Source organism: Manacus vitellinus, unplaced genomic scaffold (assembly GCF_001715985.3).
Source record: "Manacus vitellinus isolate BGI_N305 unplaced genomic scaffold, ASM171598v3 scaffold_10_pilon, whole genome shotgun sequence".
NCBI classification, from domain to species: Eukaryota; Metazoa; Chordata; class Aves; order Passeriformes; family Pipridae; genus Manacus; species Manacus vitellinus.
Genome location: NW_021938838.1, coordinates 3,293,461 through 3,318,948, shown reverse-complemented (window position 1 = coordinate 3,318,948; position 25,488 = coordinate 3,293,461). Strand labels below are relative to the sequence as shown.

At 38.1% G+C, this 25,488-nt stretch overlaps 1 protein-coding gene across 1 annotated transcript in view; it reads right to left on the bottom strand.

Annotated features, from left to right (window-relative positions):
• The window catches only part of WWOX (WW domain containing oxidoreductase), a 487,836-nt gene that overhangs the window by 354,355 nt on the left and 107,993 nt on the right, over nucleotides 1-25,488 (bottom strand). Inside the window, exons 6-7 of the mRNA XM_025896214.2 lie at nucleotides 20,574-20,759; nucleotides 16,631-16,895 (exon numbers count right to left, since the gene is read on the bottom strand). Coding sequence (XP_025751999.1) covers nucleotides 16,631-16,895; nucleotides 20,574-20,759 — 451 coding nt within the window. The remainder of the gene's footprint in view (nucleotides 1-16,630; nucleotides 16,896-20,573; nucleotides 20,760-25,488) is intronic.

Sequence of the window (25,488 nt, the reverse complement as noted above, 5' to 3'; positions counted from 1 at the left end):
TGACATCCCACAGGGTGTCAAGTTCACAGGGGTTCAAGGGCTCATGCAACTCATATTTTTATTTTGCAAAAATAAAACCATCCATTTAAGCACATGACAACTATTTGGTGGTGCATGTGCTATCATTACACAAGGAGACAAGTTATCACAGGTCTCCTTCCTGTTGCTGTTTGCCAAGATCCAAGTTACATCTGCTGCACAGGAGATTTTAAAACAGATTTGAGGCATTTTGCACCAGAAACTTTTCTTTACTTACATGCACACAGCCCAGAACACAAGCCTGAGATTCCAAGTGGGCTTGTGACTTACACATAAACCAAAGTGGACCAACTCTCCCACAGATGTCATCTCTACCTCCCCTGTAATTTTCAGCTTTGATCACTTTTGTACATGGGAATTCTCCAGCTGCCATACAGCAAGAAATGCCATAGAAATCTCGAGATTTATCTACTGTTCTGTGTTTAGACAGGAAAGAACCAGACATGTGAGATCTGCTTCATTATTTTCCAGTATTGCTTTTTGATTGAAATAGGTAATGCTGGACTTCCCAACAATGTACACCATGACTTCCTTCTCAAATAACCAACTCTTGCAAAGCTAACTTCTTTCTGAAAATGGTTGGGTTTGGACTCAGAGGTCTGTGAAAAGCACAACAGAGCAATAAAGATTCCCAACACCATAGGCATGATCAGAATCACATCTCAGGTTAGCAAAGACAACAAAATAAAAAAGTCAGTGGCCTTCAGTAGACAGAAATAAAACCCACTATTTAGTGCTAATTAAGTGAAAGCCAAGGCATTTTTATGACATTATTTCATCTATAGTTCCACGGCAAATTTTACTGCATCATTTCTGAGCAGGACTGACAGGTTACACGCCTAAGTAGATGTACTGAAGACATAAATGTCACTTTAAAGCAAGTCAAGTTTTGATGTTCTTATATTTTTGTCGTACTGCAACTATTAGGATGCGTTGCCCGATTTTTTTTTTTTTTTGAAAATGAAAAAAAAAATAATAAAAAAAAAAAGGCAGTGCTACTACCTCAGGCTCCCGTGTTAACTTCCCAACAACCGACGCCAACTCTCACATAAGCCAGTTTGTATTAAGACGTTACTGCACCTTTCCGGTTCTAATCGCCAATTATGACTCTATTAGTCCTACTTGGCAGTTCATCTGCTCCTGCATCAGCTAAGGGGGACTTGGAGACGGACCTCTGATCTTCGTGTTTCCGCTCCAGTGAGCGCTCGGCACGGCGGCTGTCACGCCGAGACGTTGAGGAGGGAAGGCATTGCCTTTTCCGAGATAACTACACCTGACCTTACAACAATTTGCTAAGGAAATACCTGCCTAATGGCAGCGTGAGTGCAGTTTCTTTTACACTCACCACGGCGCTGCAAATTAGAGACAACAGGATAAATCTATGACCAGCTCGCCAGACACTTCATTAAATCACTGTTCCCTTGCCTTGTAGAGCACTAATAGAATCACAGCCCTCGTTAGCTACTGAATAAAAGATCAATCACATTCTTTGAGAGCTCTTGCTACCAGCTTCCAGAGGAAACAAGGAAAAAAAAAAGACATATTTAGGATCATCAGTAAGATTCTGAATGGCCTCACTGCAAGTTGGTTAAATTACCTTTTCCACAACCGACTCTGGCTGTAATACTCTGAGGAACTTGTTAAGTCTGCTTTCAAAAGCTGCTATCTAATATATGACTACCAGGCCCTGGTCAAAAGTTCATAATGTGCATATGTAAAAAGGTACTAAATTGCCTGAGGGCTAAAACCAGAGGAGTTTAATTGCAGCAAAATGCTGAAAATGGTCTGTTGAGGGTCTTTCTATTGGGATACTGCTGGCACTAGCTGATTGAAGTACAGCACATAAAAGCCTTACAACAATATTTCCTTAAATGCAGCTGAAATTGCGAGCACTTGCTAGTGCATATATGGTGTGCCAAGAGGAGAAAAAAAGAAAAAAAAAAAGAGAACCTCCTCTAAAACAAACAAAGATTTAAGGATTGATATAATTCATAATTTCAAAGCGTGTGGATAAAAGGAAGAATTAAACAACAATCAGTATCTGTCAGTATAAGTCATGTTATATGCTCCACATGTTATGGTGGGAAATGTAAGTATAATGTAAACATATTTAATTGGCACCCATTAAGATTCGCTGCAGTGAAAACGGGAAAATAGCCTCCACAATCCATTCATGACCACACTTGGAAATTTTAGAAACAGTGACCTATGAGACTGCAAATTCCCCCTGAAATCCAATGACTTGTCTTTAGTAATTTGAGAATCATTCCTCTAGTTATTGACACTATAGACTAAAAAAAAAAAAAAAAAAAAAAAAAAGAAAAAAAAAGAAACAATAAAACATTTTTCTCTGAAACCACTCAAAATATACTTTTTCTTTTGAAAAAGAAAATAACAATATAAACTGCAATAATGAATGAATCCAACATTAAAGCCTTCCTGAGAAGTGAACATGACTGCTCTGAGATTGGGGTCTGGGAAGGTACAGAAAAGACATAAATGCAGGTAAATATGGGAAAAGTCATCAATGTCCAGCACCATCTGTATGATTTTGAAAGGCAAATATTCACCTGTGTACAGATGATCTGTTGCCACTACTTTCTAGATTAACAAGGCAAAAATGTTATCTACAGCCCATATTTTGTTCATCTACAGCACGTGTTGTCTTTGGGCATGTCATGGCTGAGAAAATTATCGACAGCTTCACATAAAGGTTTTAGTTTAAATGCCTATAAAAGCCATATTTCAGTAGACAAAACACTTAAAGCAAATAAACCAACCTCATTCCAGGTCTCTGAGTCCCTATTTCCAGTGTGGACAACCCTTTCTTTCCAGCTTTTGAGCACTACAATACAATTAATTAATGGATGTATCCACCAGCAGAAAGGAACAGAGAACAGAAGCGGGAGAGCTGAAGTTTTTTTCTGATGATGACAGTGAAGGGAATGCCCATGAAATTCAGCCCAGTCACATTGCATTACCAATTATAAACATTATTTTAGAGGAATAGATTAGCAGTTGCATTTACAGGAATCTTTGCTGTGGAAAGCAATAAAGTTTTCAGTTGAGTTTTCTGTCCCTTCCTAAGAGCAGAAAAAGCAGCACTGAGCTGTGTGTTCGGCTCTGCTGGTCTTGGGTGTACATGCAGAGTATTTGATTTTCCAAGACAAGCAATGGTCTGGATTGTGTTCTGAAGAGCATAATTCACTTTAGCTGGAGACCATTTAAAATGCCACATTACTGTCTATTCAATAAGCATGTGTAATGCAATAATGATAAATCTCACCTCATCACCAAAAATAAGGTCAGATATTATTTTGATAAAGAGACATTCTATATGAAAACATTTCCTTTAGAAACACAAAGCCAAAAGGAGACAATATACATTATATCACAACTGGAACTGACAGCTTTGTTGATACTTTCTGCTATAATTCCTTTAAAAGTTGGAAATTCATATGCATTTCTCATCAAAGGAATGGAAGAAGTCAACACAATTTTTTCTCACAAAGTCACTACTTTTGGTGCAAAAACTGAGAGAGAAGCTCACTTCATACATCCTAGGTTACCAAATGTAACCAGTGCAGCTTTAAAATCATTTAGCTCAGGTAATAACTAGTTCTACCAAGAAAAAAGGTAACTCATTTCTGTTTACTCATGACATCTTGACAAAACCGGAATTAATGTATTTCCCAGAAAACCTTTATTTTAGTGTCATTAAGCGTGCAGAAAATAATATTTTTACATTTATGCCATGAGATCACTAGCAGAACTGTGTGTCTGCTCCACAAGAGGAAACACAGAAGGACTTTTCAGATGCCCAACTGCTCTACACCCCCTTCCCACTCAAGGGCACTGATATTCGAGACTTTTCCTAAGGAAACTGCAACAAACTCCTTTCCTACAGAGGCAGGACACTGCTCTGCAGTGGAAAATGGGCTCATCAGCACTGGGGCAAGGAGCACCAGGACACCCAATATCCCTCTGCAGATCATGCCTCTGCTCCATAATTAACACTGTTAGATCAACCACACTATTTGGGATGGGATGAACCACTCAACATGAGCAGACAATCAGATTCTAAATGACACTGTTACAAAGTCATTATCATAAAAAATTGCCAAGACAGTTGTTTTACTTGAAGTGCTAAATTAGTTTTCTTGTACTGGGAGTATTCATCATAATGTAAGTTTGACATTCCAGGACAACATTTTAATAGTAATGCTGTTCAGTGGAAAGAAATAGTCTTTCCAATTTTCTAGCAAAATGAAAAACCCCTAATTGTATTCCTTAATAGATTACAGTGACAGACAAGGTAACATGAAGAAAAATACCTATATGTGTTGATTTTAAGTGAAAAATTTCATCCTAGTATTTCCAAGTATTCTTATGCTCTAGTTTGTTAACTTGAAGTGTTCCTCAACATTTTTTGCATAATAGTAGGTACAGCATTCAAACAGAAATCAGTACCAATGTGCCAGGTCATCATAAGGATTTTCAAATCTGTTCCTTTTACATAAAGTCTGGTGCTCATCACTTGAGTAAATGCTTTCCTAACCAGTGAGGAGTCTCACCAGCCATTTGTATGTGCACACCCATCTATCAGGAACAAAAGAAACAAGCACTGGTGTGAACAAACATTAAACATAAGCCCATGGTAAGTTTCAACTCTTATATCTGTTTAACATTTTTCTGAATTAATGGCAATATCCATCCTAAGTGAATTAAAGATGTACCATCCACAGGAGCAGCACATGTATAAGAACTCCATTTTTGCAAATGTCAACCCTTAAGACAGCACTGCTGGAAGAGATGGAAATCCACAGCACTAACAAATCAATCTTGCATGTTTGGGACACGTAGATCTTGTTTTTCAAAACAAACTGTTTACTCTATATCTCAAAAGTGACATTACTTTTATATAAGATGCATCATCCAACATTGCTGTCTTTATCTTATTTCAATGTGATGCTTTTGCAATTAATAAAATTCCTCAACTACCTTCTATAGATTTTTTTGGTATGCACTGGAGACTGTGCTATATCCATGGTGATGTTTAATAACTGCAAAAACATGTTGTCACTAAAATAATGGATGGAATTTGACTGCAATGTTTATATTTACTGACATCCTCCTTGCTAAAAAAGGATTGATGCCACTAGTCAACAACTTCCCAGAAAGAATAGAACAAAGGGGTTGGAAAATCCAAATGAGTCAAGTATTGTAAGTCTCAAAGGAAACTTTAAAAGCTGAGTAAATTCATAAATTCTCTGATTACAAATCCTCATACAGATTATTTAACATACAATCATACATTGGTGCTTTCTTCCTTTTTTGATAAGGGTGAGAAACCACAGACCTAAGGACTAAGACAGTAGGTTAAGAAAAGAAAGAGGAGAGGCAGAAAAGGCACATCAGCTCACAGTGCTACTGGCAACAAAACCAACATAAAATTAAGGACAACTACGTGGCTTCAATAATTTTTCTGGAACATATATTCCCTTTTCTTCTCTTTCTTTAGAAACACATACATTCTTACCTAGAAATAAGACACAGGGACAGTAAAAACATTGGAACTAGAGTAGAATGATGTTCAGGATTTGACCAGTATCTAACTCAATCCTTGTAATAACTCTCAGAGAGTGATATACAATGGAAGCTACTGAACTCCAAAATGCTAGTGAACATCCAGTGGAAAAACTAAACATACTCCCTAAGACAGTCTCATCAACCACAGACCTATTTCCCTCCATGTGGTAATCCAGTCAATGCTCCAAGCTGGCCGAGGAACATCCTGCAGTTTGAGTCTTGCCTTTAGAAAAAAAAGCAAATTACCACATTCATGTCCATAACACCAAAAAAAAAAAAAAAAAAACAAGAAACCAAAACCTAAAACCAACAAACCCAATCCAGCAAGTTCCCCTCACATTTTCCTCAGGAGAAAAAAAATATACCTATATATACAGTAAACTTTGGAATAGAGAACTGACAAAAACTAGAAACACTATTAGTATCACAGTGGGATACCTCCCAAAAGCCTAGAAATATGAATTTTCTATACATACAAGTACATTTTCAATAGCTTTCCTGGAAGGAAGTTTTTAGGAATGTTAATTCAGTTATGTCCAGGGAATGGCAACATGATGATAAATGACATGTCACAGAGTAAGAAAACAAACAGATGAATCATTTTTTCAGGAAAACAGACTCTGATTGTGTTCACCTATCCAGGAATATGAACTATATTAAAAACTCAAGTATATTTTTCATTTCTATAGATAGATAGGTACATACACACATATATATGTAAAAATAGTGAGAATACTGAAAAAACATTATGCAGTACTCTGCATTTGATATACTTTATTATTTTTGGACCCTGAAAATATACTTTTTTAATGACTTTGCTCCAAAAGAAGGGACTTTCTAGCTCATATTACTTGGACACACTTACTGTTTACTCTTCCATCTTTTTTGTAAAGTCAGAAGAGATTTCCCTGAGAACTTCAAATAAATAAGATATCCAGCTGCACAAACACTATACATTCTGTTAGATTACTTTGGCTTCCTAAGGAATATTTGACTTTCTCTGGATGTAAATGATTAAAGAGAATCCATCATCTGAAACTGATTGGTGAACTGTTTAAAGTGGTATGGCACCTCTTCAAAGATGATAGAGAGAGAAATGAAAAGACCATGGTATGATAAAGCATCTCAGATATCCAAGGGGTTCTAGGGAAATAATGGAACTGAGCACTGCACCTCCCAATTAAGAAATAGCATTTAAATAATAGTTCCATAAAACAGGATCTATACTCCATTCCTCTTTTTAAAAACAATTTCATATTTCATCTCTTCTACAGAGGGCCAATAAAAGCTTGGGGTTTCCTGAACATCTGTCCGTTTGTAAATAGAAACTTCAAAAGAAATGTGAGGAAAGATAAACCATGTTCTAGAATCCACAAAATTTATACTGCTCTGTGAGTTATGATCACAAAATTACACGGACTAACAACGTTCAATTATGTAATTTCATTATTTTTAACATTTGCCGTTTCAAGTTTGGGCACTGGATTTTAAACTCTAGAGGTCAAACAAACAAAAACTAACCTTTGCCCAAAAACATTGCCTTGCTGAACTTCAGATGTGTGGATCATCAGCTCTATTTCATAAAGAGCTAACTAGAAGGCTTAATATCAGCAGGTATGGATGTAAAAGACAAGGAAGAAGAACTATGAAGAAATAAAAGATGCATTGCTGCCTAATTGCCTCATGAAGTGACAGGGATAAGAAGGTCTCAACTCATTTAAGGAATAAACAGCAGATTTAATTGTTTTAAAAAAATCATAGCCAAAAATGACTCAGTCCTGTGCCTCTAAACTCAGTAGGAAACTTGATTTAAGAGAAGAAAATTAAGCAAGTGAAAAGCAGACTAATGGAACACAAGTACTCCTTAGAGCCTTTTGTTCATAACCCACTCACTCCTCCATCGTTAAGGTCATCTCACAGCTTCAAAAAATTTTGTATATTTGGCATCTTACTCCACATGGGATTTGGTTTTTTGCATTTCATATCACTCACAGCACCTTAATTTCAATAGCTGAAAATACCTGGTTCAGTTGGAGTATCTTGTACAATTTGTGTTTCATAGAACCAAAGAATTATTTGGGTTGGAAAGGACTTTAAAGACTACCTAGTTCTACCCCCTGCCATGGGCAGGGACACCTTCCACTAGCCCAGGTTGCTCCAAGTGCTGTCCAACCTGGCCTTGAGCACTTCTCCAGGGATGGGGCAGCCACAGCTTCTCTGGGCAACCTGTGCCAGGGCCTCCCCACCTTCACAGGAAAGAATTTCTTCCCAATATCTAATCTAACCACGCCTCTGTCAGTTTGAAACCATTCCCCCTTGTCCTGTCACTCCAATGCCCTTGTCCAAAGTCTCCCTCCAGATCTCTTGGAGCCCCTTTAGGTACTGGAAGGTGCTCTAAGGCCTCTCGGAAAGCTCTTCTCCTCAAGGCTGAACAAGCATCTCAGCCTGTACGAGAGGGATGCTCCAGCCTTCTGCCATACAGGATAGTAGCTATGGTTGTCCAAAAACTTTAAAAATCATTAATTAATTTTTAGGGACTACTTCTTTTTATAAAAAGTGATTAAATACTCATTGCTAGCTAAAAACTCACATTTTATCACTGTGAATATTGGAGACCATCTTTCTAGAATGCAACAGATCATTGGATCATTATACATGAACTACAGTGCATTGACTTTGCTTTGATTACAGTTACCTCATTCATAAAAATGTTCTCACTATTACTCTCTAGTTATTAAAGGAAATGAATAATCCTATGATTTATGTGCTAGCTGGGAAATAAGGAGGTCTGGATCCTCTGTGTTATTTACAACAAACTGTGGAAGTGACCTTGCTCAGGCTCACAAATGAGAAACTCTGGGGTCACAGGCAGGGCTGAGTCACCTCATCTGCAGTGACTGGCACTGGACAGATCTGGGGGGCTGCAAGGGGCACCCCCAGGGCTCTGATGTGGAGAGAGGGGCACACAGACGGCTCAGGGGTGCAGTGGAGGGCACACAGAGGGCTCTGCAACAAAGCAAAAGGAAGGGAGCACTTTGGGCACACTCACATTTGGTCTTCAGCAGTGCACAGTGAGTTCAGCCAGCAGTTTTCACTGCTCACTCAGCCACAGACTCATCAAAAGTTAAACTCTTATTAGGCAAAAAGTACAAAATTATTCTGTGAAAGCCCTTTTGTTTAGTGGAACTCTTTAAAATTGTTCCTGTAGCAATATCTAACATAACCTGAAGACAGATTAAGAGTGGGCAAAGGAAAACCAGTAGCAAAGGCAGAATTACTACCTCAGTTTGTAGATACATTAAGATCTAGGCCAGTACATACCATAAAAGTGGTTTAGACCATCACTCCACTTTCCTAAGTTAACAGACATATGTTTGCATTAGCACCAAATAAATGCATGACATACAGAGGCAATCTGTTTCAGCTTTTAAAAAAAAAATCATCAAGACTTAATTTCAAACTAGATTATTCCCAGCAGAAGCTGCTGTCGAGAGCTAAAGCCAGAAAAAGAATATGAATATGCACCTTTACCTTTTGGTTTCTACAACTCAAGTATGTAATACATTCAGAGAAGTTCCTCACAGTGTATTTTCCCTTACACTCCCTTTGCCAATCTATTATTTTTAACAAAGCTCTATGATAAATGCTTTTGCTGTTTTCTTAGCAACGCTTGTCAAAAAAATATTAGATTTAGGTGAACTACACAGGAAAATTTTTTATGTGTGGCCACAAAACCAGAAGTGTCACAAACTGTCCATAACCAGAGTTTTAACATCATATCTATGCAGCACAGTACCACGTGCCCACTTTTGAGAGAGAACAACTTATTTCTAAGCAGTCAGGAGAAGGAAGGGAGGCCAAGAGGTTGTACATATAAATCCAAAACATTATCTAGTGCTGTTATTAGCTATTTTCTTCCCTGACAACAGAGAATAAAGCCATGAAAATAATTTGTCACAGAGCACTGTGAAGATACAGATTCCCAGAAGGAGAGCCCTTTCTTTTTTCCACAAAATTCCACATTTTTTTTGAATACTTGAAATCAAAAAAGAGAATACCTGTACAGCAATATGCAAGATAAATGCCAATGCAAAAAATCAAAAAAGTCACAGGACACTAGAATTTCAAGTATTTTGGATGTACTGAATTTCACTGTCTAAGCACTTAAAAAAAAAAATATCTTTTTTTACAGTCTGTTCAAAGTCACAGGTCTAAATTTTAGTCATTTTTGCTCATGGAAAAATCGAAACCTTATTTGTTTTCAGTTATTGTAGTAAATCAATTCCTGAGCAAAGAAAACAAATTACGATGTTTCAGTACAAAAAAGATCTCAAGAACAAGGATGAGGCAAATGCCTAACAGTGAGCATAGTGATGACAAAAAAAAAAAAAAACAAAACAAAAAAACATAAAGGTAAAGGGATCAAAAAAGAGACTAAATATCCTGTTCAGCTGTTTCTATCTGAGTGCAATATCTTTCCAGTCACCCAAACACCTCAACACTCGTAATACAACAGATATTTCCTTCCTTATGGTTTCTCAAATCCATTCTGAGCAGATCAATGCTGCACAGCACCTCAGAGACACCACAGCACCTCAGGTGCACTTGAGCTCCACAGGTGAGGGTGAGCAAAAGGGAAGGGGAAAAAAATAAAACAAAAACTTAAGAAAAAAAACCAAGAAAAAAATAAGAAAAAAAAACAAGAAAAAAATAAAGAAAAAAGGAAAAAATAAAAGAAGAAATAAGAAAAAAGAACAATAAGAAGAACAATATTTGACGAGGCACTCCGAAATTCTGCAAGGATCTGGGGGGACAGGAAGAAACTCCCTACTTTGTCCACAAAACTATAGGGTATAACAGAGCTGCTCCACAAACAGCTATGGGGGTGTGTTGGACACAGCAAATTCCATGGCCACTGCTCCCCCTGAGCTCCATCCTGCACACTGAGACCCTGAGCTGTTCTGTTTGGCACCTGGATACATCTTCATAAAGACCATTCCTGTGGTGTGTAGGTTACAGGGGACGAATTTAATTTGCCCTTATATTTCATGCTGCATTTATTTTAGTAGGAAGTTAAAAATATGTATCAGTTAAACGTAAGTTTGATAATAAACCAGCCTATATTACATTTTATTAGCAGGTAGGACACGTAAAATGATCAACAACTACTTCGGAGGCATCTCTTTGCCATCCTATTACAACAAATCAAAATATTCTTCCAGATAAGCCTTCTTTCCTTTTACCCAGTTCAGTCCATTCTAAATAGGAGTTTTCTGTGAGGAAGCACATGCAATCAGAGTTCAATAAAATAACTGTCCTGCCATGGTACTAGAGGCACAGTCCACAAATCTGTGTGTTAAAAAAGAGAGATGTAGCTTAGCATCCCCTCAGCATTTACACTTCAGACATTAATCCATAAACCAGGAGAATAGCACATGTGATTTATGCTCTCTACAACTACTGATATCCAGTAGGTAGTCAGCCCCCTTTCACTCTCCCATCCTCTTTCTCTTCCTGCCCAGGACTCAGTTTGAGAAAAGAAATTCAACATTTTTGATCCAACCTAAACTGTGAGGTTCTTTTCAAAAGGAACTGCCTGTTGCTTTTCAAGAAAACCCAGTGCATTTTCAGGAATGTCTCAAGGAAGGAAGTACACACCAAATCCTATGCTGAAACATGCACATAACCCACCCTGCCCATGACTGCTCTTGGAGCTGAACGTGCACAACTGTGGGCAGAATTTGGCCTGAACTGTGAATTCAGTAATGGAAGCCAACATCAACTCAACACAGCCCACACAGATCTTTGGACAGCAAAAAAATGTTTGCTTAGGGAGGGAATACTATCCTCAGCTCTAAGGGTAATTCCAGCTTCTTCAGCAAAGAGCAGGGGAGAAAGTGAAGAGCTGATGAGGCTGCAGGGGGCCTCTCTAGGGCTGCTGTCAAAAGCAAACAGATGTGACCAATAGGTAGAAGCAAGTCACTCCTGTAGATGCAGATTGATTTCTTTCCAGAATAGCATATCCAAGCTGATGTTAGGCATGTGTGAAATCATCCCATGAAATTTAAATTTAGACATTCCAACCTAGGGCAAAAGTAAACCCAGTGAAACCATTGTAGGCACTGGGGTTTCCTCCTGCCTATATGTGCCCTGCAATCCAGGTCAACTGCCTCAAGCACTCCTAGAATAATATCACAGTAGCAAGAACTCATGGTTTATATGAAACTTAGACATGCAGAAGACTTTGGGACCCTTAGAAGTATTCCTTATAATCCTCAATAGCAATACTTTAAATAAAAAAATCCAACTCTGGAAAGGTACTATCTTTGGGGGTGGAGGGAGAAATCAAAGAGCAGTTCAAGCATCAGTCTTTTTACACAGTGAAAAGTGAAGGGCAGAACGGTCTTACCACAGCTAACTGGCTTTTAAAGGTGACAAGTTGAGCTGGTCTAGTTGTAATTTATATCTCAGCAACAGAACCAATGTTTTATTCCCAACCATTAAAAGGGGGTAACACATCTGCTAAAACTCCAGCACAATGGCTGGCTTTGCACTGCAACAGGAAATGTAACCCAATAGTCTCAGAACTTCCCCAAACCCCAGCCATTTCTTACTGTAAAAGGATTTGAAAATTCAGTTCACTGAAACATCTGTTAAGCTCTTGCTACCCTAACACATGATATTCTTTCTGTTCCGTTACCTGCCAACAAAAATATTTGGGTCTATGTAAGACTATCACAAGCGTGTGATAATGGCATTCCACTTCTAAATTTATATGCCTTTGTACACTCACAAAGTCACCTGGGAGTGACACTAGATAGTGCACTCAGTGTAAGCTCAAAACTTACAATAAATGTATTTAATTTTAATCTTGTATGTAAATAGTCACAAATCAGATGGGGTTTGAATGACTGGCATTAATTTAAACCAAAAAAAAAGCCAACTTAGTCAAACTTCTCTTGGGCCAATTTTTAAGAAGAGAGACAAAAGGAGAGAGGGAAAGAGAGAGAAGGAGGAGAAGAGAGGGAAAGAGCATAAAAGAGAGGTAGAAAAAGAAACCCAACAAAACCCTAGTGCCTTGGATCAAACCAGCAAAGCATATGTGTGGCCTTACACAGTTACTTTCAGAGTTTCTCTTCCAATTTGTTATTTACAGTGGTCACTTGTTTCAAATGATATTTAATTATACTATAAGCGCCTCCAACTCACTGAGTAACTATATAGTGGTAAGTAAGAGAGAGGCCCTTTGAACATTAGTAGAGCTAGAGTTACTACCATAATAAAATGGTAATTTACTTGCAACTATTTCTTTCTACAAAAATACTTGTTCTCCATTTCTGCATAGAAATCCTTGTGGATTTTAGATCTTGAAAAGAGGTGGGTGGGAAAAAATGAAAAGAGTTTCCAGTGCTCTGCTTAATAAAACCACTTCCCAGACACCTACAACTACCAGTGATTTAAATACTGTGTTACATTTGAAAAGCTGACCAGACAGCTGTGTGATTCAATTGAAGACTTCACTATAAGTAGCATAAACATAGAACAATTTTTATGCTTGTAAAACAGGTTTGAAAAATGAGAAGTTGCACTTCTTCTTGCAGTAAGGTATGATCATTTACAGAAGCAACTAAAATTATGCCACTAAAAGCCTCACAATTGAAAGACAGATAAACCTTACCTATGTTTGTTCTTTTAGAAAAAATCCACAAACCTTTTATTTATGGAGTCAAGCTATTTTAAGGTTCTGCTTAAAGTGTCCTAATTATTGAAACTACCAAAGTAGCAGCAAATAACAACCAACAGGTAAATAAGAGTGTTAAAGTCAGTATCAGGATACTGACTTTCAGCGCTTCTGTGAATCAGCCAAAATGGAACAGTTACCAGCACTGTTTTCTCAGCTAAATTCTATCCTGCTGAATACCCCAAGTGCCACATAGCTCAGGCTGCATCACCTCTCCCCAAAATAGTGACTTGTGGTAGGCAGCTGTGTGCATTTCTAAAGAAAATACTGTGTCTTCATCAACCAAAGAGGAGCTGTTCAACACTCAAGAAGTGAACAATAAAAAAAAAAAAAAATGTATTTCAGACACACAATGTATATTTCTTCTTTGTTGGAAACAAAGCAAAATAATTATTAAACTGTTACGATTTCTAGTAAGTAAACCTTAAACAGATGATTTCAGAATATACATAAGTCCACCTTTGTGAAATAGAAACTGAAAATTTAAATATTGTTTATTAACAGCTTTTACAACAATATTACAAGAAGGCCCCAGTTAGGATCAGGTATGTGCAGCTGGAGTCTGTGTGTGCATATATGCACACATATGCATGCATCTCTACAGACCCCAGGATAGTCCAGGACATAGCAAACAGCTTCAAACTGGCTCCAGAAAGGATTAGTCTCTCCACCTACCAAAATGCTGCAGCTGCCTCAGAGATCAAAAGAGGTACAAGCACACCCACATGGCACCTTGCCTGAGCTGACAGACCTTACCTCTCTCCACACAACCTTGTCACGGGTCTCTCCATTCCAGTTATGGGCCCAGCTCAGTTGAAACTACTTTAAATGCTGCTGCATCATTGCTGCATTCATTGTGCAATGCAGACATCCTTGGAAAACACAGGAAAGGACAGTTCACCACCCTGGGACTGCAGCTGTAAGCTTTGAGATCACTCCCAATATTCTGACCAAAACACTCATCTAAACTCCAGGGTGAGCTCCCACAGAAACACTGAAAGGAAGCCCACAAAAAGGTCCTCAGCAAAGTCTATTCCAGGTTGGTGACAGCACAATCCCCAAAAAAGAAGCAGCAGCAAGTCATTTGCTCCCTACAAACCTTAAAATAGAAACTCTTGCGTTGATGATGTTGAGAATTTCAGCAGTGCTTGTTTGCACGCCCAGGAAGGGGCACTTTTCTAGTTTCATTGGCAATTGAAACATTGGTAAAGTTCAGGGGAACATAACAATTCATATCAGAATATGAGTTGTAAAACCGATGCTTAACCTCAGGCCATACCCTCCATCATGACATTCAAATAACCTCAGTGAAATACAAACATGAAGGACTTAACAGAAGTGATTTGACTTGGACTACAGTGCACTGTTATTCAGTGCTGCTATTTTTTGTAGTGTGCTTTGTATTCTCTTTTATGTACTATTAATACATAGATACTATTAAAAAAAAATCTATCAATTGTTCTAAAGAATTCAAAATTAATGCTGGTCTTTCATTTTGTTCCTTAGAGGATAAGATTCTCTGAGCAACAAACACTGAAGGTTCTCTTTGCAAAAATATGTCAGAGCAAATACAACTACCAATTCATAAATGTCCACAGACTAGATCCTTTTCACGGGACGTTGATAACATTCCCTTACACATTCTCAGGAGAACCTCAAGAATTTGTTTTGCAAACTATCCCTAGCACAGCAGAGGCATGATTTTATAGGTCCTAGTCAAAAAAACATGCTGTTGAAAGATATTATTACTTGTCCCAAGGTGCCAGAGTGCTCACTTATCAATCTTGTGGACATAAATAGGTTTTGCATATGTACAGGCTGCAGACTGCAGGCAGAGGTCAGAGGTGTTAGAGGTGACAATGCACCCATGGTCAGTGCAACACACTGCACTGTTTGTATTTTTGCTCCCTGAGACTTATTGAAGATCCAGTATTGTTCTTTTATGGACATGTAATCAGAGTTTTAAAAACTAAAACTCTGATTTTAAACAGAGTGTTGTCCACACACACAATCCCAGTATAAATTAAGATTAATTTCATTATCTCAACAATACTGAAATGCACAAGCAAATTCTTTTCTGCAGCTCTACATACAGGTTCCACCACTGATTTGCTCAGTTACTACTGCTTTATGTGGTAGATTAAGCTGCTTAAGGATGGATCCCTCTGCCTGAATTCCTCTCTGATTTTTTTCAGATAAAACCAACTAATTTGATCTGCACCACCAGCTAAGAGAGACAGTATGCAAAACCACCACAACCACCCTTGTTGGCTGTGAAGTCTTCTGTGAAAGGGGTCTGGTGTTTGGGCTTGAAATAAACTGCCATGGCTAGATGAGTTCTGCAGGGTCTGGATCTTTTCATTTCCCTCATTCCTAACTGGAAACATTCAACAGAGACTCTCTCTCCCTGCTACCCTTTTTGGGAATACCATTCTTTGCCAATGAAAAGGGAGTGAGAAACAGCCTATAAGGTTAAAAGAAGTCGCTTCTTGAAGTAAAAGTCATCCTCTGTCTAGAAAATACTTCAGACTCCTTACAAATAACCTGGCTCAGAGCTTCAAGGGATAAGAGTAACCCCTCCAACTGCTCAGGATGCTGCAAATTCTTATATAATGAAGACTCATAACACTGGCTATGGAAGAACTGTGTAGCCTTTCATTATGTCATGGTCCCAGTCCAAAATCCAATGGAGACAAATGGAAAACACCCATTGTCTTCAGCACTTTGTAAGAATCAAGAAGATTGTTGGGCTGTTGCTTTTTTTTTTTTAAATATGAATGAAGGTGCTTTTACCACTGAAAGCACTTTCCCTCAGCCATTAATAATGTCTGTAGTATCTCTTCTAACTAGGGCATCTGTTTACATAAAAAATGCAGTCAACATATTCCACTTAAAAGCCAAAGCAATTTTTTTGATGTTTTACGTATAGTGAGCACAGAAATAACTCTGAACTGCACCTAAGACATACAACACCCTTAATCAGAGTGAAAATCACATATTCAAACAAGGGGGTCGTGCACTCCATCTTAGAAGGTTCCTTAACTGAAGATTGACAAAGCAAATCTAAAATGGTTGAAGAATCCTCTTCTAGAGCACTATCTTGGCAACAATGCTCGTCATTAAAATCAGGGTCACGGTTACAAAAGGCAATAGGTCAAAGCAGATACATACATCTGGATTTCTATAAGTTTTTTCTCCCCTGATTTGAAGAAAAAAAAAAAAAAAAGAAGATTTGTAAAATGCTTTAAGGCATTCACTTACCATGGATTTGGTGAAGGGTCGAGCCAAGGTAAACAGCAGGGTGTACACCCACCAGTTACGATGAAGGGAGGAGTAAATCATATTTCCAGGATGGAGGGAATTCGACGTCACCCCGTGGGGAGAAAGGCGTCGGTTCAGCTCGTTGGAGAAGAGGATATTGCAAAGCTTGGAGCGATTGTAGGCCAACATAGCCCAATACTCCTTCTTAGATGGAGAAAGCAGGCTGAAATCAAGCTTTCCGGAGGAGTCTTTAATTTCTGTAAATCTAAAAAACAGTAAAAATGCCTTAGAAACCCCCAGAGTTAATTCCACTCTCATTAAGAACAACATAAAATGTAGGCACCAGAGTAGAACTTGGCCAGAACCAACATAAAACAACAGCTTATTTAGTAGCTGAAAGCATCTACCAGAAATTGCCTGAGACCCAAAGAGTAGTTCCACATAATATGGCAGAAAAATTATTGGATAATTAGCAAAAGCAAACGATAAATAAAAACAAGTCAAAAAACACTTAAATGATTTAAAGGGATCGTACTTAAAGAGGACAACTTACAAATCACTTTATTTTAAATGAAAAAAAAAATTATAAAATTTTGCCACGAATCCATAAAAGCACAATCACAAAGGATATAATGTAGGATAAAATAACTCTGCAGTAGGAGCAGAGAAACCCAGCATCCTTTCATTTCCCCTTCTTCCCGTCCCCTGATCATTTCATCCAGTGCTCACATACTGCACACTTGCATTTAAGTGTTCAAGTAACTATGGATGAGTCTCACTGCCTCTTAGACTTTTTTTTTTTTAGATTAAAAATTGATGAATATAAAGGGGTTATAACCTTGGTAACTTGCCATCAATAGTCTTATATGTTTAAAAGATAAATGTAAACAAAGCCAAAATGAGTTCTGGCAGAGTATAATGTTTTTAAGTATACCCACGGCATGGCTGAACACAAATCAAAGTAACTAGTTGATGTTTTTTAATTGGGTCTGACAGAGTCATTAAACACCAGCTGTTTGTTTCTTTCCTCCTTTTTTTTTTTTTAATAACAAAGTAGTGTATGTTCTAAAGACATTTAGATGAAGAAAAGAAAGCTTCCATGCAGCATTTCCCCCCCTAGCTCTCACAATTTGATTTATCAATTTACTGGTATATCTTAATATTAGGAAATAATACTACATTCAGTTACAGATCTATGTTTCATTCAGAAGAGCTACTAAAAATAAAAAGGATTTAGCAAGCTCTTTTTAATACTCAGAGTTTTCAGAATCAGCTGGAGAGAAGAGGGATAAACATAATTATAGTACACACTAGCAAAATGTTTTAAAATATCTTCACTAATTTTGCATCTCATGCCCAGAAATGAAGAGATCAGCTGGAATTTCTACATTCATTCTGTGAGCAGAATTATAATACACTCAGAGAAAAGCAATACAGTATTTGAACTCAAATAGTGTTTGAACTCAAGAGGAATCCAGGATGTTCTTGCAGAATTAGCCCTTCAATTTCAACAACAAAATTTCTCTTTCATAATTTGCAGTGAGATAAAATACATTTCTGAAATTAACAGGACTATTCTGGGAGGAATTTCCTATATTCATCCCTCAAGTAATCATTTATGACACCAAAAATAATCTATAAATAAAACACTTTGGGTGTACTGTATAATGGAAGCACAGTGGCATATTTTGAGTCCAGTCCTGCAAGTGCTTATGTGAGTCAATCTTACTTATGTTGCCAATCTCATTGAATTCAGGAGGATAAGGGCTGTACAATCAAATTAACAACACAAAAATAAAGACAGAAGGAAAGTCAACCTACTTATTATTCTGATTTTAATACGATGTGCTTAAAGTACCCAAAAGCTTAATTTAACCAAAATTCATTTGTGCTGAATCCAGAGAACTAACTAGAAATGAACAAAGAACCAGAGAGGCAAATAAATATTTTGCCTTGGAGCAGTCTGGTATAGTATTTTCTGCAAACAGGGGACTTTATATTTCCCCTAACAGGGGGTCTTGACTCCAGCAAAAAGATCCAGTCAAGGTTTATGGAAGTAATTAGATACCAACACTTTTGTTTTACAACATAGTTTAAGGCTCAGAGTTCTCAAGTAGGTCAGAAAGTACAACTACCCAATAATACCCTAACTAACTCCTTACATCAACTTCTTGTCATTAAACAGATTGGGAGGGAAAAGCACAGTTACTCAAAATGATCAGTTTAAGTGATAAGGTACAGAGTAACACATTAATTGGACCCCTAGAAAAAAAGGGAAATGTACTAGTTGTGTTTATTATTTTACTCAGAGATAGACTGTCACTTATTTTTTGATGGGCTTCTATAAACCTTGGCTGATCTCACTGACTTAGCAACGACACTTGAAAAACGTTTTTGAAAACACAGATAAACACGTCCAGAGATGTGAGCTCTGGTTACACAGAGCACTTAACGCAGTGAAAAACAAAGATGTCATTTAAAATACTATCAGAGATACAAACTTACAAAGGGGAACAAGCAGCTGACAATTCAACATAATCTCCCATTAAATAACAGCTCATTTATACGTATCCCATTGTGCCCTCCACATCTGGCAAGTGATTGGAGTTGGCAGATTTATTTCCAGAGCTATCTCGCCTGCCCTGCAGTAGCTGCCCTCACTCCTAACAGGACTCTGCTACTTGCTTTCACAAACCTGGTGTGATTTGCAAAGATAAGGATGTCCAGATTTTGTTACCACCTAATTACTAGACATTTCATGTCTTTTAACACTAGGGAGGATTATTACTGGCATTTTCTATTGCTTCCTTTCATTTCAGCCATCATAAATTTAAAATGGTAAAAGTAAATCTATCTGCAGTGTGTCATTTATACCATAAGCCCCTGTGTTTGGAAGTGATAAAGGTTTCAGCCCGACCCTTGGCTGGTCTCTCTCTACCAGGTCCCTGGGGTTACATTTTATGGAAACATGATTAAAAAAATAAGCTTCATTCTGGGTCACTAAAACATTTCAGAAATATGAAGGCAGAAAATAAAAAATAAAATAAAAAAAAAAAACTATCACACTTTCTTCCTTTTGGTTTGCTAGAGCTGTTACACATGACCAAAAGTAAAACAGAAATCAACAGTAATGTTTAAAGCTGGACATTAAAGGTCTAATCCTGCAGTCCCTGAACTAAATCAGAAAGCAGTAAGTGGCTTGTGCCCAGCAGAATTTAGAATTGGGGCATGCATTTTGCACAAGAAACTTTATTTAAATCAAACCCATCTTTTCACTTATTAACACAAACACCACAAGCATGCCTGAAATAAGGCAAACCTCATCAGCATCTCTTTTTCCAACTGTACTTTTCCTGGCAGTAGAAAAGACGAGCAACTAACATTTTAATTAAAAAATTCACCAAAAGAGGCATGGCCAGATTTGTAATATGTATTAACTACACTACTTCCCATTTTACAATTATACAGCTAATGTCTGCATTGAATTCCCTAATTTCTCATTATAAAACAACTGGATTTCATCTAGCAGTTTTTAATTGCATTGTTTCTCCTGCTAAAATAACTGCACATTCTTCTTGCTAAGATGTTGAAGTTGTTGAATGACAAATCAATATAGGTCATGCCATTCAGATTTAATCAATTATTATTCCATCTCCTCGCAAAATCAATGAGTGGCCTGAAATGCAGTGAAAATCTGCATTCACACAAAGAACGATCAAAAAAATATCTACATACTGTTATAAAACTAGAACACGCTTTATCCAGCAACAGAGCCAAATCCAGAAACATCCACAGGCATTAGTAATGCTGCTATTTTTAAAAAGATTATTCAAAGGCAAATGCTTTAGAGCAAGGCCCTTCATTTTCAGAAACTTTTGCGGTTTTGCCATAACTGTTTCGTTCTCTAAGGACTGAAGTGAAATGAAAGGTAACATTCACCAACCTGTGGGACTCAGAGGACACCACCACGACCCTGGCAGGAGATGACTGGCGTAAAACCTCTTCCAGAAGCTGGACAAGATAGAAATGTCCCAGGTGGTTCACCTGGAAGGTGGACTCCAGGCCGTCCTCCGTCAGGCACCAAGGAACACCAAACACGGCAGCGTTGCAGATCAGGATGTGGAGGGGCCTGAGTGAATTGAAACAGGAGAAAGCAAGCTCAGTGAAACACATGCTCTTATACCCCTGTGTGAACGAGGCCCAGGTGTGCCTTGGGTGCAGGTGTAAGGGATTTGCCTGGCTGGTTTCTGGGGGAAGGAACCCCAGCACAGCTGCTTCCACTTGGTTCCATTTGCCCCACTCCGAGCCCAGCCAAGCCCCTCAGGAACACAGGTCACTCTTAGGGAAAGGGTATAGAATAAAAGGCAAAATGCCACACAGTTACTAATCAGGAAACTGTCCCCTTGCAGAGCATTTAGAAAAGAAACTTTACCAAGGAGAGGAGAAACTCCTGTCTCTTATGGGGTACACATCTATTCATGACACCTGCACAGTTGGTAGGGGACAAGTGATTAAGAAATAAAGACACAAGGCACATCTCTACACATTTTATACTTCTGCAGCTTGTGAAGTGTGCTGCTAAAAAATGCAAGTTGGAAAATGAAAACATTCTGCAGAAGCTGTCATCTTTGCTGGGAAATCTGCACACCATACACATGAGATCCTTGAGACAGAATCCTTCCTTGCTGAACTCAGTTAACTCAGTTTAAACAGAAATGCCACGATAAAGGAACTTGAAAGGGTAAAATTCTACCAAACTAAGCTAGAAAAGAACCTAGGCTGGCACATACCTCTTTCACTGAAAAAACAGGTCCAGAAAACTTCAAACTCCTTGATGTCTCCAGTGTAATCTCAGGATACTACAAACCTTGCAGCCTTCCCAACCTCCACAGCCAGACCAAGGACAAACGCCCTTTCTGTTCTTTCTTGTCTTTGTCCAAATCCTTATGAAACACAGCAAAGACTCTGGTTCTCAGACCTCAGATAGATCTGCATTTGCTAGATTGCATCATCTCTTAAGGAAACCTTGGCACTGACAGTGTGTTCTCGTCCTTGAGTCAGACCCTGACGCAGCAGACCTCAGCAAGCTCTACCTGAGCTGAGAACCTCAGGCTTGAGAGCCTTTATCTGGTATTCCTGGCCTTGACATATTTAAATAGGAAAAGTCACACAAAATAATGATGGCCATAGAAATCCCTTTCATTCCTGCACTAATACCTGCCATGTCCTAAAACCACAGTATTAAGATCTGTCACATTTGTTTAGCCCGTTCCAGCCTATTATGTCTTTGCTGCATTTGGCCAAATCCCATGATACAAAATCAACACTCAACATAAACCCTAATTCTGAAGATAATAAATGAAGCACAGATAGGAAAAATAGCTGCTTGCCCTTTGTTTTTCTCAATTGCTTCCACACAGTCCTACACACCAAGGATGACAGGAGACCCAGAGTCAGACCATTTTCCCACATGACTGAAGGACATAAATACTGCAACTCTGAGCATTTGCAGAAGGAATTCTTGAAAAGAATGTGAAACATGAAGACCCAGGTTGTCAAACAAACCTAAGTAATCAGATTCCTTTAGGCACATTTGAAAACCCCAGATTTTGACAGCCCAGTTTTCAAAAAATCATTTCAGGAGGAATCAAACACACCTTAGCTGAATACTGAAAGAACCATATAAGGATTGACATAAACAGCTGTATTTTCTTATTAAAGTAAATTTTGACTTCCAGTTCATTGGGAAGTAACCAGTCTAGTCTGCTTTAATAAGAAGTTAACAATCTAATATCTGTCCTTGTGCCAACTTGGACAATTTTAACCAAAAGGTTCAGAAGCAGAATGAAACATCTGCACGCTTTGGGAAGCTCAGTTTCTGAGGTGTTGGATTTCTGATTTGCTTTTTGGTCAGTGACACTGATACACATAATATCTAAACATATATACTGCATCCACAAAAGAAACTGAAGATGAAGGGGGACTGTCCTTTTAAAGGCAAGGTCCCCTCTTTCTGCTCAAATCAACTGGCAAAAAAGGCAGCTCTTTTTTTGATCTTTGCAGCCTCAATCAACACAGCACAAGCAGGCTGTTTACTGAGAGGTGCAGGATGATATCCTTTAAAAGGTAACTGACCTTTTGAGGACTACTTTATAAAATGTTTTAAACCCGAGTTAATTTTGCCTATTTGAGATGCATCTGCCAAGAGGAAAACAAAGCTGCACGAAGCTTGAGAGCGCATGGAACTCCGGATGATTCATCACCTCTTCTGAGAGCTTATGAAAAGCTCTAGCAAGAATTAATTTACAGATTTGTGCATCTGCTGGGAAAAAGGAATGAGTTTCTCCAGCACAGATGCAATTTTTGGTATAAGAGCCTCCTGCATGAGGACTGCAGCACATGAATACAGCAGCAACACAAAAAGTACACTGCCATTCCCTCCAAAACAGAATATGGCACTTTTAAAATATCATATTTCTAGTTAATAATTGTCATAGGCACTAAGAAGTAACAGATCACAGACAGAAAGAATTCATATAAAAACCAAAACTATATTCCACCTATCCAAGCTGCCGTATCTTTCATTATTACTAATTACACAATAACTACCAGAGGGAAAATACACACTCTACACCTAAATCTGTCAGCTCAATTAATTAAAAAGATGATTCTAGAATTATAAAACTATAAAATGTAGTCACTTTTTAATTGTTAGGGCATTTAATTGGATTTTATAAAAGTAATAAAATTATGCTTCAATCCATTTTATGAGATTTGTATTTTTCAAAGCACATTTCCCTTTTTTTTTTTTAAAGTGAAAGTAATTAAAATTTAAGGGACTGTAAAATTAACATTATTTACAATATTCTATTGGAAAAATCTGTGAAGAAATATAAAAAATAAATACAGAAACATTTTAAACAATTATCCTACTGAAAAGGCAGTCTCAGATTCCCTTTCAGAATTCCTTTATTTTTAATTCGCATCAGTGGTTTTAAATGCTAAAAAAAAAAAAAAAAAAAATCTCCAGAAAACACCACAGAAAAGAAACCTAAAGGGTTGTGTCAAAAAGTGCTGCTGTTGTGCTTCATTTCAGGTCAGAACCACCTCTCAGATTGGGATCCATGTCCATTAAGCCATCGGTGTCTCTCGTCAGGCTGCTAACAAAGGTCCAATTACTGAAAATTGTCGTCTAAGTTTTTGTGACCTGGCCATTTGCACACCAGGAAATGAATGAGATTACCTGTGTAACAGCCACTGTGTAGTTATGAATTTCAGCCACAGATGACAGATTCTAATCTCAACGGTGCAGAGCTCTGTATCACTGAACATATCATTATGCAGGGACAAAATTTTCAAGATACATGACAATTCACACTGCACATCTGGCACTACAGCTTTGCTTTATGGCAGGAGTCTTTTTAAGTGATAGCAGAACTATGACCTTGATTTCACAAGTTCATTACAAACATCGCTGCGATCTGCATTAGGCTTCCTACTGAGCCCAAGGAAAAAAAAATCCCCCCTTGGTTTAAAATAGTTTGTAATTCTACATGGAAGGCACAGCTAAGGCCAACAAAAGATGTCAGCAGCAAAGGAAATTTTCTGTAGTGTTTACTCCTGGTATCGACATTACCAAGTGCTCCCTCTAACCATGGCACCTATTAGATATTTTTGGAAACACTATAGTTAAGACCCTGCAGAGTGTTATGAAAATTTCCCCCTATATCTCCTTAAAATGTCTTCAGGTAGTGACTTACATCACACCAAGTGAGCTAATGTGGTCTACCATCACAATTGAAGCAGGCACTGGGACTTGAATGTGATCTGCTCCACATTAGCACGTAGTCACTGCTTATCCTTCACAGCATGACTGAGGCTTGGGGATTCACTGCTCCAACTGCAAGACACGCAGCCATTCTAGAAAACCCTCACCGTGCTGGTAAGTGTAGCTGGTAATTTAGTGAAAGTTAAAAAGCCTGTAGAATTAACCAGGACAATCTTAAATGTGAATATCTCAGCTGAAAACCAGCTGATATTTTGTGCACCTGGCAAGCCCCCGATCCTTTACCGACCTTTGAGGAAGCCATTCAGATCCTACATGCTGTGCACAATTCACCATTAGAAGCAACTAAGCAATCCAACTGCTCTGTACTATTTGAAAATACAGTAAGGGAATACATTAGAGAGATGCAGAAATTAAGTTGTTGCTATAAATCAGTTGGTTATGAAATTTAATAATCAATTTGTTAGCACCTGATGTAAAACTAGGATCTGTCAGCAGTCTCCCAAGCTGGCTGTGTGCAGCAGTAGATATTTCCAAGGGAATTAATTACTGATGATTTGCAAAGGTAAGAATAATATTTTTCAACAAATGTAGCCTGTGCACTAGGAGGTTAAACAAACACCACCAAAATGTCAACAGAGTTCTTGGCTTTGGTGTTCTCCCATTTCAAACGTAATGAAATAGTTAACCAGAGATTATGCAAAGGGAATACTCTCAAATCTTCCCATGAAGCAGAATGTCACACCATCTGGGGCACTTCTCAAGTGATTTGAAAAGTTCACACTGTTTGGAATTACACAGAAATTCAACAGAAAAGGCCTCACCATATCCCCAAAGTCCCATAAGCAACTGTAGACCTGTGTCACGGCCAGTAAAGGCAGAGCTGTGACTTCTCCTCCACAAAGAAGCAAAGTCACAGCCCACCAAACTTTTCCACCCCATAACTCTGAACACCCATGTTGCTTTCTCTGAAAGTTAGAAAGTGGTACTTCTGTCTGTGAGGGAATGCCTTTACACACAAAGGGAATACCCAACGGGCCAGCTAAGCTTATGGCTCTCCAGAAAACGGGTG